Source organism: Pseudoliparis swirei, chromosome 17 (genome assembly GCF_029220125.1).
Source record: "Pseudoliparis swirei isolate HS2019 ecotype Mariana Trench chromosome 17, NWPU_hadal_v1, whole genome shotgun sequence".
NCBI classification, from domain to species: Eukaryota; Metazoa; Chordata; class Actinopteri; order Perciformes; family Liparidae; genus Pseudoliparis; species Pseudoliparis swirei.
The window spans coordinates 9,586,886-9,599,582 of NC_079404.1; the positions used below are offsets into that span (position 1 = coordinate 9,586,886).

General features: G+C 44.6%; 1 protein-coding gene across 1 annotated transcript in view; it reads right to left on the minus strand.

The window, feature by feature from the left end:
* The window catches only part of itga9 (integrin, alpha 9), a 46,847-nt gene extending 36,921 nt beyond the window's left edge, over positions 1 to 9,926 (minus strand). Inside the window, exons 1-10 of the mRNA XM_056435223.1 lie at positions 9,525 to 9,926; positions 9,142 to 9,269; positions 7,775 to 7,881; positions 5,555 to 5,678; positions 4,422 to 4,489; positions 2,139 to 2,268; positions 1,974 to 2,059; positions 1,822 to 1,884; positions 1,238 to 1,375; positions 699 to 804 (exon numbers count right to left, since the gene is read on the minus strand). Coding sequence (XP_056291198.1) covers positions 699 to 804; positions 1,238 to 1,375; positions 1,822 to 1,884; positions 1,974 to 2,059; positions 2,139 to 2,268; positions 4,422 to 4,489; positions 5,555 to 5,678; positions 7,775 to 7,881; positions 9,142 to 9,269; positions 9,525 to 9,715 — 1,141 coding nt within the window. The 5' untranslated portion in view covers positions 9,716 to 9,926. The remainder of the gene's footprint in view (positions 1 to 698; positions 805 to 1,237; positions 1,376 to 1,821; positions 1,885 to 1,973; positions 2,060 to 2,138; positions 2,269 to 4,421; positions 4,490 to 5,554; positions 5,679 to 7,774; positions 7,882 to 9,141; positions 9,270 to 9,524) is intronic.
* Positions 9,927 to 12,697: the final 2,771 nt, after the last annotated feature.

Here is a 12,697-nt window from a genome sequence, read left to right on the forward strand (position 1 = left end):
TGGACCATTACAAAACCCCCACCTGGGTTAGGACCGCCCACCAGTGGCTCCATTGTTGCAAATGGTTTACATGCCCAGAGATAGTTCAGTGGATGAAGGACAATACCAGTCATTTTGAATTTAAAGACCTCCTTTTTAGTGCATTTAACAAAGACTCTGGCATCTGAGGCACAAGAGGAAATGAATATGATCTTTGTTTCGGTTTGCATTGCAGAAGCTGGTTCATAAGGATCATTTTGAAAAGACTCTTCTCTTAATGTATCACAATAAACAAAAACAATTGACCTTCAACAATATAAAAAACGGATACTATGTCAAGCAGGTTTTACTGTCAAGTGTCACATCATAGTGAACTAAACTAAAAACAAATAAAATTAAGAAGTTGTGGTAAAAATGGTCAGGTCAACTGAGTGATGTATGTTAAAGGGAATAAAACATGTTAAACATCCAGTGTGTCCTGATATGTTAGTGGTTCCCAAACTTCCCAACCTTGTTTGGCTTGTGAACCCTGAACAGATTAATTGTGCCTAATAGTGAGTTTTCAGAAGTTTTTCAGTTAAACTTCTCATGTTGTGTTATTGATTTACTCTTTACATCTCAGAGAGGTAAACATAGAAAGTAAGTGGACACTGTTTAAAAATGTATTATTCATGAATTCTTGCATTCAGTTTCTACGACTAAGTTATTACTGTACTGACCTTGATATCCATCATCATCTATGTCTCCAATTGCAGAAATGCATTCTCCAAAGTGTGCATTGAAAGCATTGTCACCACTCAAAACACCATCTTCCTCCATCACCCCCTGAAAACAGAAGCAGGCCAGATAACAGTTTATGGGGCGCTGGCAGCAGAAAAAATAAATGTCCTCCAATATAAAGCTGCAGTGAAATGTCTACAGCGGTCCGATAAAACACTTCGGCCAAGACTGCAGCTAGTTGGCTTTCATCCCAAACAATTTAACAACCACACAGTCAACTTCCTCTCAATAAATCATGAATACAAAATGTACACACATCGGTCGGTTGAATTATGTCACAATGATGCGCTATTTTTTATCTTCTAATTTCAGGATAACGTACAAGGTCAGGAAGAAATCAAACATGAGCAAATCTAAAAATGTAAACTTCTGACAAAAATACCCAGATAGAAATATCAGTGAGCGCGGGACACACTGGAGTAACATAAATCAGCAAGTTATGGTCTCATGTTTCTCGTGAGCCACGGATCTCACTCACATTGCCCTTGCTGAGGTACACAGACACCTGGCCCTCATCCCGGAGCTGGCTGTGCATGGGTGCCCCCACCAGCAGGTCCGACAAGCCGTCCTGGTTCAGATCAACTGCACACAATGAGGAGCCAAAGTAAGAGCCCATCTGGAACCAAGCCGAGCCACAGAGCAATGGGTCAGATCACAGACACTTCTTCAGTTCATAGCATTGACATACGATTCACACTGACTGGATGTTACTCCCCTTAAATATCTATACCAGCATTACAACTTAAAGCTACCCTGACTTCCTTTTATTTACTCTGCATGGAAAACATTAGCTACCTCCCTGGCAACTGGTTCCTTCTTTAAATCGCTGTTGCTGTCTAAACACTTCAGGCCCACGTAAACAGTGAAGTTCTGACAACAAAGCAATCAGAGTAGCTGGTCGCAGTGCATCGTAAGAATCAAAACGATACCTGAGGCAGAGTAGGTTCAATCAAAATATGGTTGAATAGTAGAACAATAGCCCCGATGCACAATATGTTTTTTTAATGATTGAAAACAGGACTGCCAGAGACCACTGGAAGAATACCATATCCGAGCTCGTACCATTCTCCCTGAGGCTTGAAAGCTCTTCACCAAAGACACACCGTCGATTTTGAAAATGTAAACCTGTCCGGGAGAAAACGAAAATCAGTGTTGCAAGCAAAACGAGAGGACTTCTACTCAAGAGCTGGAAATAAGACAGAAGAACTCCCTACTTTTCCACTGCCGCTGTGCTGAGGCGCCCCTGCAGCGATGTCTATGACATTAGGAGAGGAGAAGTGTCCAGCAGTCACGGCGTAGCCTGGAAACAGTGATCAGTTACACATTATTACTTGTATTTTGAACATTCAACACAATCATCAACATTAACAAGCCCGTACCAAGGTAGCTGTATCGGTGAGAGTCGACGTCTTCTTTGTTGGGGCTGTAGAACGAGTCAGAAGTCAGGTTGTACACCTTGATCGTCCCGGTCCAGTAGTATGACCCCGGGGCCCCCATCACCACCAGCTCCTGGAAATGAGAAATCACATTCATTGGGATTTCATTGGGATTTACCCTCTTCTGCAGAACGTCTGGTTACCCAGTGGCCGCAGACCGGTTTGTGTTATCTGCTCTCACACAGCCAGATGGCGTGCCAGCTGAAGGGGCCTCCTTTGATGTGATCCAGGCACAATTGACAGCTGTAAAATTAGTTGTTCACAGTTTTTTTGTCGTGACGCTCAACAGATATTAAAGGGACCAGAGCACGACCGTTAAGACCCTGGCTCTGTTTCAGCTGCCCTAAAAGTGGAGCCATTGCTCGCGGAGTCCTGATTTTGAAACCTGACAGTATGCCGTCCGTCTCAGAGGATGTGTGTAGTCGCCTGACAACCCAAACAAACGTAACCACATGGTAAGGACCTCACCCAGCAGTGAATATCCCCTCTCAAACATCTGAGCACCATGGCTCAGTCAAGGATAAGTTTAACAGTTGGACGTCTTTTCTTTTAATTCCTGGCTTTCTCTAAAGTTGGGTTGTTCAAATGCTTTAACAAATCAAGACTGACATCCTCGGTTTGTCTGTGAAAATAAGTGGTTTGGTTGATTTTCTTTTTGCTTTTCAAACAGTAGCTTTATTGTAGTGTGTTATTAAAAGTGTTATTTAAAGCGTTCACATTATGCTAATAAAAATAAATGTACACGCACGCACAAAATAAATCAATAAAATAAATCCATAAGACCTCGCTTATAAGCTCTTCACAGCTTTTTCCAGTTAATATAGTGTGTTTTTAATCTGGGTTTACTCAAAAATGAAACAAATTCCTAAAACATGATGTCATACACTGCTTTAAGTGTTCATAACAGCCGTGAACAACCTTTTCAGAGGCTCTTGAGACACACAAGTCAAAGAAAGATTAGCAGGCAGATCATGTGAAATGATTCCATTTCAGTATCCGTGACAGGAAAACCATTTCGGTCTATTCCATGTCAGAAAATAGCAAACCCAGTTTCACACAGCTCAAGCTGAAGATATTCAGTTTGCAATGAAATATGTACAATCAAGAAAGGCAGCAAGTCCTCACATTAACAAACCACAGACTGGCAGTTCAATGCTCAACGATAAATAAATGTTTCAAACAATATTTTTCTGTTGACTGACTGATTGATAAGTCGTTTGCGGCTCTGATAGAGTCCAACTGGAAAGCTGAAACAATGTAATTTAGCAAAGGTAAAAAGAAGAACTCAAATCACATACGATCTTCTTGAGACTCCTTTTCACCGATAAGAATGGTTTCACCCTGAGGGCACGGCTGTGCTTCCAAAACACATTTTGAAGTCCTTTACACTCCACTGTACTTAACTATATGTGCCAAATTGAGCGTTACAGTAATTTGAGACTTGAAACGGTCGTTTGCAGAACATGCAGCTCACGGACAACATCAGGAAATACTCATATTGCTGGTGTCGAGAAGAAGAAACAATGTCGAAACTGGTCAAATTAAATCCTCAATGTATTCCTCATTTGCAAATGTTTTCCCGTCAATATATATAAATATATATATATATATATATTGCTCAAATGCATTTCATGTTAAATATATTTGTCCTTTATCTCACCACCAGCTTCACCTTTCAAGGCAGCTTACAGAAAAAAGGCATTTGTAAGATACACTAATGTATTGTTCAACAAAGGATGATGTCATATGTTCTCATGCATCTATGCTATCGAGAAAAGGAAACTTGTATTTTCTTCAACATTTAATCTTGTGGAACCACACCAGGTCAAGTGAAGTTGCGTTATCTTCCTTTAGAAATATGAGCTAAGACATATCAGCAGTTAGTGAGCAGAGTGCTGGCTGCTTTTGACAAATACTCATGTTTATATAGAGACTGAAAAATATTCCACATCATTTGACATCTTAAACAACTTTCCTCTCAGTCATCTATATGTAATGTATCTGCTAACTATCAAAATCAACAAAAGAAATGAGAGACAGTTTAAGATGAATCAGTTTCTATTCAAACTTAATATTAAAATGCAAAGAACGGCAATTGTTATTGCATGTGAAGACGTGCTCAGTTTACCAAACAGTGAACTGATTGATGAAGTGCCACGATTGTGCAGATGACTGGAAGACCACCAGCGACGAACAGAAAGAAGATGAACAAGAACCGTTACTGACCTCCGTAAAAACTCCCGCTATCCCGGCTTGGCACGAGCCGTGCTCTTCCCCATACTTCTGCTTATAGTCTGTAAGAAAAAAACAAACCACAAATTATTTCACTGTGTGCCTGAGCCAGCATTTGCTGGAGTTTTTCCTGCATTCCACATGGAGCTAGTCAAAGTCCCAGTTGTATCCGCGAGGAGTCTGGGGCCAGAACACAGACTGGGAAAAGGGATGCAACCCACATTCAACAAGAATACCTCTTACTTGAAAGGTTACACAAATATTCAGCTTGGATCTGTGAAAAATGCACGATCAATAAAGTCCCATGCTCAGTGTGTCTGGCTTCTCCACTACTGACGGCAACGAGAGACACAGAAGGAAGTGAAATCCGGACCTGGGAGTCCAATGAAGGTGTAAAACAGACTTGGATAAAGATCTCTGAGTCACATATCAAAACATATGAAGATCATATTTGCATGAGTCAGCTTATACAGTACTAATTTTTAAATGGAACTTGATTTTTAGCGCTGTAGACGGAGCGTGAAGAAAATAACCAATAGCACAAATGGATTGGATTTACTACAATCCTCACAAAATATAATCTCTAAATCTTGCAAGCAAATTTTTCCTTAAAAGCACCTGGTTTCTAGAAAAGCCTAAATCTGTGCTCCGTTGGCAGAATTCCACCTTTCAGTAAATGATTTTTCTTTTTCAAAAAGGTGCACAGGGAATACAAACTCTCCATCTCCACCGGACACATGCTCATATATTCGGCTGAACACAGGACTCGTTTTGGACGGAGGGAGACGGATCACACCTCAAGGCTCTGCTGCTACTAGACGTCTCTGCCAGAACACCAATCAGAGGTCAGAGGCAGATGGTGCAGATGATGCTGGCTACAAAGATCACGTGTGCATAAATTGTAACCATAGAAAAGGAAAGACAAACCAATTTATTTATTGTTTTAAACTTTAAATGTCCACACCGAGGCCATAACCTGGGTCTTTGTTCTAAGGAATTAGGAGGCGAAGGGGGTCGGGAGCCACAGGAGTAAGCCTACATTCAGGAGCGCACTTTCTCTTTCCCGGTGTCTGTGTCGGCCGAATGTGAGAGGCTGATATGGGTTCAAACGTGTGCCTGTACTGTACCTTCATAACAAGGGATGAGCGGCTTCGTCCTGCCCTGGAGAGTGGGAGGAATGATGGAGCAGTACCCGTGTGGAAGGATATGCTCCGAGTCGTAGTAGACGTTTTTCCAGCGGTGAGCACAGGCCTGCGAGAGAAAAGCAACAACGGAGAGCAAACTCAGACACACGTTCACGCCGTAAACACAGAGACTTTCAGACTGCATGCAGGCGCTCCTTCCACCACGCCGATGACTGAAGCCCCTTCCTCGCCGGGTCGGAGTCAGTGTGTCTCTGTGGCTGTCAAATGATCGTCAATAAGAGGGGGGAGTGAGGCCCATCCAGAACTCTGAACGTAACGGCAGCGTGAGAGCGGTGTTTCCTAAGCATCATTTAACATGTGGCAAGAAAATCTTTGTCTTTTCAAAGTTTTCATTTAAAAAACAGCTCCTTCTCCAGCTGCCCGCAAGGCAAAAGTTCAGACATCGGATCAAGAGACATAGAACAAACTCCCACTTTATTGTGCTGGAGCTGAATCGCGGGGGCACATTTCTACAACTGACTGAGTAATTCTCAAAGCAATATTTTGACGTCGGTTTTTTTGCAAAATAAAACATTCCACAGATCGATAAGCAAACAGGATAATATAGACTCGATTTCAAACTCTGGCCCAAATCAAGCCGCATAAATGTGGCAATCATTTAGTATCCTGGGCGATGGTGGTGGAGCTCCTGTGGCTCTGGGGACAGACAGATCTGGACTCCTCTGTGCACACAAAGTTCACTTCATTTCCCCTTGCGGTGTTTAACCCCCCCACCCCCACCAACTCCCCCTCGCGTGCATGCACGCACAACCAATCTAAATGACTCCATGAGTGTCAGATACCTGTCTGGAAGCAAGATGCAGCTTTGAGAAACATTTGTGTTTCAAAAGACGAGTTGGGCGACAGTAGTAGCAAAACCAGCAGTAGGAATAGAAGATTCTGGAAGATTGTTTTATTTTTTTAAAGATCAATAAGCTGATATCAACACAAAAAAATGAGTTTTTTGCAGCGTCTGTTATGTCGAAGGAGCGAAGAAGTCTCTTCTGAGTGGGGTCCGTGCTGTTGTCATGTCCTGTTCACTCAGAGGGCTCGCTGGTCACAAACAAGGCCTTCACTGAAAGCACCGATGAAATCACCACTGTACACATCTGCCAAGCAGCCATTCCCCTCCTCCATTCAGATGAGTTTATTTTTTATTTTTTAAAGCAACACAGCAACACGTGGCAGAAAGTCACCACCTTTCTTTTATCATATTCCCGTCTGGACGGCCAAAGACTGTGAAGCTACAAGCATCTTATTATTCTATGCTCAAATTCCAAACACTGACAACTCCAAGAACTTTTCAAGTTTTGGGTCATGGTTTGAAAAGTATGCCAACACTTTCCACTGAGATATAACAACTGGACCAAACACAAACATATTGGGAAGTAATAGAGATTTAAAAGGCCAAACAGTTATCTGGACGTCTGTATGGGGAGGAATTATTGTGATTTGGCTCCTGTAGGCGGAGGTCAATCAACGACAGGTATTCAAACACACACCTGTCTTAAGTGTTTCAAGAGCTGACCGCCCACCAGCCGCCTTCAAACCGGAAGGCTGCTGGTCCCCTCGCTACCCAGCGCCACGGACTGGGGGTTAACGTTTAATGAAAGGCTGCCCTTGGACGGGACCACCGCAGAGGGGCTGAAGCCTAAACAAACTCTACCAGCTGCCCTATGATCTCTGTGCAAATACCCAGTCAATCACCCCTGGGATTAGCACCACTAGTTAGTCTTCTGGTTTCTCTAAATCCCTCTATCGTTCTATATAAACAACATTCCGCTTTTGACAAACCCGGTTCCACTGCCTCTTCCAGCTCCTCACACGAGGTCGATGTTTCACAGTATTATGTAACCACTCAGCAGTTTCCAAATCTGTCTGACTTCAGCTGTTCCTGAAGCTTTGACTATGTAAGGGGAATCTAAGTTAATTGTTTGACTTGTGCAAGTCAAAGCTTGTGATCATGTAACACCGAATGGAAGGAACAGCCCTTTAATTTAAGGAGGGTTGTAATGTTGAGACCAGCTGTGGTTCAACAGTGTGGTTCACGTTAAGACATTAGCAACAATGATGTCGGTCTAATATGGTCTGTTTTTACGAGTGTTCATGGTTCGCATTATACAATTTGGTGAGGTGAGCGCGGCGTTGGGTCCCTGAACTCACCAAAATGTTGCCATTGGCTCTGTCCTGCCGGGCCAGGCTGACCCCCATCCACTCATCATCCCTGTCTCCTTGGCACGTCTTCCCACACGACTCCCTCGGCTTGTTCCCTGGAAGACAATGAGAGAAGTTTCTGCAGACGTCGAGTCATCGGCAAGGAGGATGTCTTTGACTTCTGCGTTTCAGTCTTCATTTGTGCTTCATGTGTGTGGGATGTTTACCCAGTTTGAAATACTTTATAGTTTGTACAGCTGATATGGCTTTACGGCAATTTTACTCAAATTAATGGGAAGAAATCGATTATAGTCGAGCTCAAGGACACTGGATTTTGAGGCTGATATCAATATTGATATTTGGATGTTAAAAAAAATATAGGCTGATATTCCATTTGACAAACAACATAAACACATATTTTTGAATAATAGAATTCTTTTAGGGATGCAGAAATTGTTTAGTCAATAACATCATCACAATTTCCTCAAGCCCAAGGAAATCAAAAGTGCAGATACAAATAAATAAAAACCTAATAACTGACTAAGTTGCATACTGCTTTGTAATGCTTTTTACATGAATGTGCATAGTTAGAAGAAATAAACAGACTAAATCACACTTTTCAGTCCCACTTTATCTTAAATAATTGATTTACTATTTCCCTTGCTCAAGTTTATTCTCTTTCTTCCTGCAGACAACCGATTCAGCACAATGGCATGCGGCTGTGTAGCATGCAGTGTGTAAGTGTGTGGGTTGTGTGTTCCCAGAGGCCCGTCAGAGTTCAGCTCCTCTGGTCCATGCGGCTCACTGAGCGCCAAGCAGCACACGCTCACTGTGATCATGAAGGTTTCTTTGGTGACACACTGACTGAGCACAGAGTTAATATAAAAGCTACGCCTGCACCCCCGGCTTTCTTCACCACAGGAACAGAGTTGAGGCTGGCTGGGTGGTGTGTGTGTGTGTGTGTGTGTGTGTGTGTGTGTGTGTGTTTGGAGGGGGCTTTGAAGCTGAACTCTTTGGCTCACGTATTTGGAAAATATTAGCAGAAGCATACATCATATTTGTCAAAGATATGTATGGACCTATGCACACAGAACACTCTTACCCTTTGGATGTCTCCATAAAGCATGAAACTAAAAGAACAAATGTCGCCCTGTTAAGAAAAGTATAAGGCTGCATTATTCTGATAAAACAAAACAGATGCGTGGGGGAGTTGAGGCAAAGAGAGGAAAAAGCTGCAGGAAAGCTCAACTTGCGTGCGGACTGTACCGGATAGTGAACCGTTCTGCTGTTTGAGCGGGCATGTGTTCCCCTGAGGCTGCAGTAGTGTGCTGTTTGTCAATGCGCGTGTATTTGTGCTGCAGGCCGTGGGGACTGACCTCTTCCCAGATCCATTTCTGTGCAGCGGCGCTCTGGGTTGCTGTGAATTCGACACTTATATACCGCTCCAGGAGAGTGCACAGAGCTACTGTAGGTTGAGTTGGCCTTTGGAGCCCCTACTATTACCCTGCAGAAATGAGGAAAGGACAAATACTTTTCAGAGTCTTTAAAAAGTGCCACTAAAACCTGGAAATAAAATAACATATTTCTTTGCAACAGAAATGGCGTTTCATGAAAAGGAATACTAGGCATTATATTTTTTATGCATTTGACGTGGCTGCAGCCTGAGCTCTGGAAACCCTCAGACATTTGCGTCAAAAGCACAAACTCCTTGCATCATTGACAGAAAATTTGAGCATTTCCTGTAAAACATGGGACTCACCAGCGTGTGTTGTCATGATAATGCTCCAGCACAGAATAGCCGAAAAAACTAGAATTTGGTCCGCGAAATACCAAAGGATGTTCTAAGTCTATATTGTAAGAATAAACCACTGAAATAGAGAGATAAGCACACAAAATATGTTGTACTCCTCTTGTGTGTCTCCAAAGTGAAGCCATCTCTTCGCGCGTCATGCGTAATAACGCAGTACAAGCTTCCAAAAAGAAGGGGAAGAAAAAAACAATTAAGATAAATCTTCAGCTCTTCAGTGCTCAAACTATTTCACAACTATCTCGCAGTTGTATCCTCCTGGTCTAACGCAGCGTGTAAGCTGTGATGGCATGAGGAGAGCGTGAGCAGGAAAGTTAACGGTCCGGTAAATAACGGTGCGTCAGCTTCTCTCCATTCTGTGTCAATCAGGGAAAGTTGTTGCTCGCAGGCTCCCTGTAGTGGAGATAAATGCGCTCACTTGTGTCAAGTTAGAGGGGTAACCGGGACACGACCGGATGTACGAGGTTTTAGTCAAAATAAAAGCTTTGCTGTCGGTCTTACACAAGACTTGGAGGACAGAGAGGGTTTTAATGTGACGGGTGAAACCGGAACGCGTGTTTCCACTGGACACTGTTAACGCGGTCATGGAGAGACGCAGATAGTTTTGATGCGCAAAGCATCACATTTCACTGGTGGGCTTTGGGGGCTCCACTCAACTAAACTGAGCCGTGAGGGCGCGCGCTGCTGCCCTCTAACGTTGTCCAGTCACAATGAACAGTGCAACACCTTCATTCGTAAAAACTTTCATTTATTGATTGTATTTATTGGTTCAAAAATCCACCGGGATATTGCAATTCCTTTAAAAGTCAGCTTAATTATAAACATGTATTTGTAATCGGTGTTGATATAAGGAATGAAAAGTTTCTATAATAAATTATTTTGTTGGAAATTTTGACAAAACTAAAACAGACTGATATGGTTTCTATGGACAAATCATCTTACTCTATTATATGTCACAGCAGCAGTTCCCAATAGTTTAGGCTGCTGTCCCTTTAAAACCAAAGCAATGTCTACTTGCAACCATATCACCAATTGTGACCAGTCAATGAAAGACCAACTAAATTTGAATACCTTGTACAGACCTCACGAAATAAAGTATCAAGATTTACAATAAAAAGATGAAAAGAGTCTAAATATTGTGTAGCGGAAATCTTTATTTTCTGCTTGTCTTATTCCTTAATATTCTGGCAAGCGCCTCAATTTATCGTTTCAGATTCTTGGGGAGGTCCCGAGCACTAAGGTCGGAACCATATTTACAGTGTTATATATACATTGTGCAATAACATATACTTATATCACTGTCACATTATGCACACTATACATAAACTTACAAAACAGGCTAGCTATATGTTCTAAGTGTCAACACAACTTCCTTGTGTTTGTCAACACACTTGAACAAATATGTTTATTCTGATACCCATTCAATTAGCGTGTCCATAATCTAACACTTGTGTTTGCCTTTCATATGAAAATGTGCATCAAACTAAAAGTTACCATTGCAGAAGTATATGACCCACTACCAATCTTTAAAGGATCTTTAAAACCCAGATTTGTTGCGATGCGTCTATTACCACGGGGCGGCGAAGGGACAAGGCAGTCCCAGGCAAGGGACTAGGGTGGGGACGAGGTTGGCGAGGGCCAAGGCAATACCAAGCAAGGGACTAGGGTGGGGACGAGGTTGGCGAGGGCCAAGGCAATACCAACCAAGGGACTAGGGTGGGGACGAGGTTGGCGAGGGCCAAGGCAATACCAAGCAAGGGACTAGGGTGGGGACTAGGGTGGCGAGGGCCAAGGCAATACCAAGCAGGGGACTAGGGTGGCGAGGGCCAAGGCAATACCAAGCAAGGGACTAGGGTGGGGACGAGGTTGGCGAGAGACAAGGCAATACCAAGCAAGGGACTAGGGTGGGGACGAGGTTGGCGAGAGACAAGGCAAGACCAAGCAAGGGACGAGGTTGGCGAGGGCCAAGGCAATACCAACCAAGGGACTAGGGTGGGGACGAGGTTGGCGAGGGCCAAGGAAATACCAAGCAAGGGACTAGGGTGGGGACGAGGTTGGCGAGAGACAAGGCAATACCAAGCAAGGGACTAGGGTGGGGACGAGGTTGGCGAGGGCCAAGGCAATACCAAGCAAGGGACTAGGGTGGGGACGAGGGCCAAGGCAATACCAAGCAAGGGACTAGGGTGGGGGCTAGGGTGGCGAGGGCCAAGGCAATACCAAGCAAGGGACTAGGGTGGGGACTAGGGTGGGGACGAGGGCCAAGGCAATACCAAGCAAGGGACTAGGGTGGGGACGAGGTTGGCGAGAGACAAGGCAAGACCAAGCAAGGGACGAGGTTGGCGAGGGCCAAGGCAATACCAACCAAGGGACTAGGGTGGGGACGAGGTTGGCGAGGGCCAAGGAAATACCAAGCAAGGGACTAGGGTGGGGACGAGGTTGGCGAGAGACAAGGCAATACCAACCAAGGGACTAGGGTGGGGACGAGGTTGGCGAGGGCCAAGGCAATACCAAGCAAGGGACTAGGGTGGGGGCTAGGGTGGCGAGGGCCAAGGCAATACCAAGCAAGGGACTAGGGTGGGGACTAGGTGGCGAGGCAATACCAATACCAAGGGACTAGGGTGGGGACGAGGGCCAAGGCAATACCAAGCAAGGGACTAGGGTGGGGACGAGGTTGGCGAGAGACAAGGCAAGACCAAGCAAGGGACTAGGGTGGGGACGAGGTTGGCGAGGGCCAAGGCAATACCAAGCAAGGGACTAGGGTGGGGACGAGGTTGGCGAGAGACAAGACAATACCAAGCCAAGGACTACGGTGGGGACAACAAGAGCGAGGGACGAGGCAATAGCAAGCAAGGGACTAGGGTGGACGAGGTTGGCGAGGGACGAGGCAGTCCGAAGGAAGGGACTAGGGTGGGGACAAGGGTGGCGGGGGAAGAGGCAGTCCCAATCAAGGGGGGCGAGGGACAATGCAGTCCTGAGCGAGGGTCGAGGGCGGCCAGGGCGTGGACCGCTTCGTCGCCCTCACCGCCCTCTTCAAGGGCAAAGGGTTTGGGTGGGGATGAGGGCCGTCGTCGACGAGGGAAGAGGCAGTCCTGAACAGTGAGGGCGGCGAGGTATAACACCCAATA